The sequence below is a fragment of the Acanthisitta chloris genome, unplaced genomic scaffold (assembly GCF_000695815.1).
Source record: "Acanthisitta chloris isolate BGI_N310 unplaced genomic scaffold, ASM69581v1 scaffold298, whole genome shotgun sequence".
Classification (NCBI taxonomy): Eukaryota; Metazoa; Chordata; class Aves; order Passeriformes; family Acanthisittidae; genus Acanthisitta; species Acanthisitta chloris.
Window position 1 is genome coordinate 70,232 of NW_008686703.1, and position 4,570 is coordinate 74,801.

Genomic DNA, 4,570 nt, shown 5'->3' on the forward strand with positions numbered 1-4,570 from the left:
TGAGGTCTCCACACAACCTTCTCTTCTCCAGGCTGAACAGCCCCAGCTCTCTCCTAAGGAAGCTACTCCAACCCTCAGATCAGCTTTGTGTCCTCCTCTGGACTTGCTCCAACAGTTCCATGTCATTCTGTTGTTGGGGCCACCAGAGCTGTGTGCAGCACTCCAGGTGAGGCCTCACCAGAGCAGGGCAGAGGGGGAGAATCACCTCCTTGGACCTGCTGCCCACACTCCTTGAGATGCAGCCCAGGATTCGAGGCCATGATAAGCCACAGATTGGTATGGATGCTGTTTATAGCCTCAAACCTGTGAACCTCTTCTGCCAGCTCAATGGTCTGTGTCTCCCTTCCCTCCCTTCCAGGTGCTTCTGACCTGACAGCCTTCAGTGACCCTCGGGTGGGCATCGACCGCTCTTTCTCCGCTCTGCCCTCCATCTCCGACCCTCGGATGCACTACCCAGGAGCCTTCACCTACACCCCCACCCCAGTCAGTTCAGGGATAGGAATCGGCATGTCAGCCATGTCCACAGCCACCAGATACCACACATACCTCCCCCCTCCCTACCCAGGCTCATCCCAAGCCCAGGGCAGCCCCTTCCAGACCAGCTCTCCTTCTTACCACCTCTACTACGGAACCTCTGCTGGCTCCTACCAGTTCTCCATGATCTCTGGAGGAGACAGGTCCCCTCCACGCATCCACCCACCCTGCACCAACGCCTCCACGGGCTCCACACTCCTCAACCCCAACCTCCCCAACCAGAGTGATGTGGTGGAGGCAGAAGGGAGCCACAGCAACTCCCCCACCAACATGGCAAGCACGGCAAGGCTAGAAGAAGCAGTGTGGAGACCATACTGAAGACACCTCAAGGAGTTCTGGGTCAGGACTAACATGCTTCCCACTTCCCACAGGGATCCCACAACCACCCATCTTGCTCTTGGGCATGTTCAACCATCAGTTTCAGAAGCAAAACCTCCCAAAGTCAGTGCTCCTAGGAGTGGTGGCAAGTGTTAGCCAACCCTTGGCCAAGCCACGTGGCTCCGGTGGTGTATCCCTGAGCTTCTGGCGAGGAGGACACCTAAGTTGGTGGTCCTGAGGGAGTGAGGTTGGGTAGGAAGGCACCTAGTGTGTTTCCATCCTGGGCTTGAAGGTCTCCACAAGAGAGTTTTGGTTCACTTCTGTTTTTAAGAGTTCAAACCAACAAAACCCAACCCAACTTAGGGAGTTTACTCCATCTTATGTACATCATAAGGAAATATAGGAAGATTCCCAAAGGGAAACTGTGAAAGCTTCCATTTTAGCAATGCTGTGAATGAGAGGTTTTATATGTTGGACTTCATCCTTGCTTTTTTATTTGTGGGGTTTTTTTTTTAAACCAGATCGGATGTTCCAAAGAAAAATGGAATTTTTTTATCGCTGGGGTTGTTTTTATGGGGGTATTTTTTAGGATGCAGCTCATCCTGCTTTGCATCTCATGTGTTTGATTTCTCTTGGCACCTTATAAATTGCAAAGAAAGCCCAGATTTTGCTTTTTTGTTGTTGTTGTTGGTTTAATGCTTTTTTCTTGCTTTGTCCACTGAAAGAATCAGCCCCTTTTTTTTTCCATGAGTTAATTTAACTTTTTATCTCTTGGACTTGTTGGTTTTTTTTACCACAGCCTTGGGCCATTTTTCAACTACTGTACTTCTTTTATGAGTTCTTTGATATTTATGCTTGATATTTAGACTTTTCTTATTTGTGGATACCTATTATTATTTAAATATGCCTATATTAAAGAGAAAAAAAGATCAGCAATTGCCTTTTTTTGGGAGCAGCCAAAGGCCAATTTGTCACATTGAAAAAGGCTGGAAAAACCATGGGTAAAGTGACCTCTTCATTCCCTAGGAATATTGTTTACAGTTGTCTCACTCTCATGTCCTCAGCTCAGATCCTCCAAGGGATTGAGGTGCAAAATTCCCACTGGAAGGCACCAAAGTCCTTGGGAGTTTCTGTGCTTTCCCATGCAGTGGAGTCATCTCTCCCTATTCCTTCCATGCTTTTCCTTCATCACCATAGAATCATAGAATCATCAAGGCTGGAAGAGACCTTTGAGATCATCAAGGCCAACCATGGTGTGGAAGAGACCTCGAAGATCATCAAGTGGGAGGTGTCCCTGCTCATGGCATGGGGTGGAATGAGATGATCTTTAAGATCCTTCCAATCCAAACCTATGATCCTATGGTCTGGAAAGCTCCAGCAAAGACAAGGCCTGAAAGGTTCTTCCATCATCATCTCCTGAGATAAGAGAAAGGTATTTAAAGCAGGTGTAGACAATGTTCTGCCCTGTAGCACATCTCCAAGGCTCATCCTAATAGCATGTTAGGGCGGTTGGACTCCATGATCTTAGAGATCTCCTCCAAGCTTGATGATTCTATGTCTCTATGTCCAGCATGGAGTGGTCACCATGCCCATCATTCCAGCACAAACATATCAGATGTCACTGTAGAGCTTATGGCACTATTTCCTTGGAGGTTTTTTTGGCCTGAATGAGTTGTTGGACTCCTTAGTAACTCCAAAACTGCTGATGTTGAGTCCCCCAAATGAGCTGATTCTTATTTAATGTACCTCTTCAAACGAGTGGCAACAATTGCAGGGCAACTCAGAGAGTATTTGCAAGCAGGACTTCAGAGCAGTGTTTGATTCCAGTGAAGAGGATTCCAGTGAACAAGATCCTTGGCTGCAGGCAGCAAGACAGGTGGATTTATTTAAAACCATTTGGTTTTCAAGTTGTCTTTTTATATATATATACATATATATACATATATATATATATATGTATGATTTTTGCTTGTTTAAGGCAGATGCAGTAGCACTTTGGTCTGGAAAAGTGATGGATTGAAAAATTGACATGGGTAAAAACAAAAAAAAAAAAGGTTGTTTTGGTGCAGGAAATTAAGGAGTGTTTCAAGAGAGCTCAGCAACAGCTCAAAGTGTGTCACACATTCCTTGGGGTTTTACATTTGATGGGGTATTCTTGAGCATCTTCCAGTTGCTCTGAATGGAAAAAAAAGGCAGAAAACATCAAAGGAAAGGATACTTCAGAGATCTTGGTGAATATAGAGATCCAGAGACCTGATGTGGCATTTAATAGTTGGACTCTAACCTCTTCAGTAGCCCAAACAAAGTCCTTCATCACTGAAGAGTAGCTCTGTGCAGAGTTTATGTCACACATGCTCTGTCTCTATGCACTTAAACCACCATTTACCAGAGCTCTCACATCTCTCCTGTGGCTGGAATGCCCAAGGGCAGAGTAATGTAATGGGAACCAGAAGGGAGGGACAGGAGAGGAGCTTAGAGGAGCTGGTGACCTCATCATGGAGGGGAGATGACTTAGAAAGGGACTTTTCACTAGGACATGGAGTGACAGGACAAGGGGAAAGGCCTAAAGATGAAGGAGAGTAAGATTAGATTAGATCTAATCTATTGGGGAGAAATATTGGGGAGAAATTGCTCCCTGTGAGGAGCTGAGACACTGGCACAGGTTGCCCAGAGCAGCTGTGGCTGCTCCATCCCTGGGAGTGTTCCAGGCCAGGCTGGATGGGGCTTGGAGCAGCCTGGGCTGGTCACATGAAGTTGATGTAGTCGCCCAAGTGAGGTAGATGTGGTCACCACAGTCCCAGGTCCATCTACCACCACAACCTGCTTTCTGCTAAAGCTCTTTGCCCCTTTCAACCCCCAAGGATTGACAGCCACCCACTTGTGAAGCCAAAAGGTCACAGATTCACAAGAATATGGAGTTGGCATCTCTTAGCCTGGAGATTAGACTCTACAGCGAACATTTCTTGGGTCTATACATCTATTTTCTCCACACTTGCCCTAAAAGTGAAGTTTAATTTTGCTCTCCATGGTGCGAACAGGGTGAGGATCTTCAGAACAGGTCACCACACTTCCCCCATGTCTTTAGTGACACTTAACTGGGATTTCCTACTGTCTCCCATGTGATAAGTGGCAGCAAAGAAACTTTTGAGCCAACCTCGCTGTGTATGTCAAGCACAGAGAGAGGAAAAGCCAAGCTTATTATCCCTGGCAATTAGTCTGTGTAATCACTGTGGCTTTAATCACTTAGGAGAAACCACAGTTTACCCAAATCCCTATTTTTGTGGCCATCTCCTGTCCCACCAAGGGCAGCAAAGACCTCCAGGGCTGGGAAATGGCTCTCATGTTGTTCCACTTGTATCTTAAGAGCAATGAGAAGGTAGAAAGAGGAGATTTGGATAAAATATTCCCTCATCCCTATCTCCAAATTGCAGTATCTGTTTTTCTAGGTGCATAATGTCTGTTTGTCTCCTTTTTTCATCCCAGTAGGTGATTGGGATCAAAACTGTAGTACTGTTGTGGTTCTGCTGTGGAGTTGCAGTGAGCAGAGTGCCTGAGGCACCTTCCCCACCCCAGATTCACCTCCTGGTAGTCCTTCCTATGAGCCTGTGTGTTCCTGTCACAAGACACAGCTCCTTGTCTAGATTTCCCTGTATCAAACAGCTTCAAAGGTCACACATGACCTCGATCTCGTTGGCTCTGAGGCCTCAGAGTTCACTCT

General features: G+C 46.5%; 1 protein-coding gene across 1 annotated transcript in view; it reads left to right on the forward strand.

The window, feature by feature from the left end:
• RUNX1 (runt-related transcription factor 1) overlaps window positions 1-852 on the forward strand; it is a gene marked incomplete at its 5' end in the record, with an annotated part of 66,213 nt that extends 65,361 nt beyond the window's left edge. The window contains one exon of the mRNA XM_009080286.1: window positions 359-852. Coding sequence (XP_009078534.1) covers window positions 359-852 — 494 coding nt within the window. The remainder of the gene's footprint in view (window positions 1-358) is intronic.
• Between the last annotated feature and the right edge of the window lie 3,718 nt (window positions 853-4,570).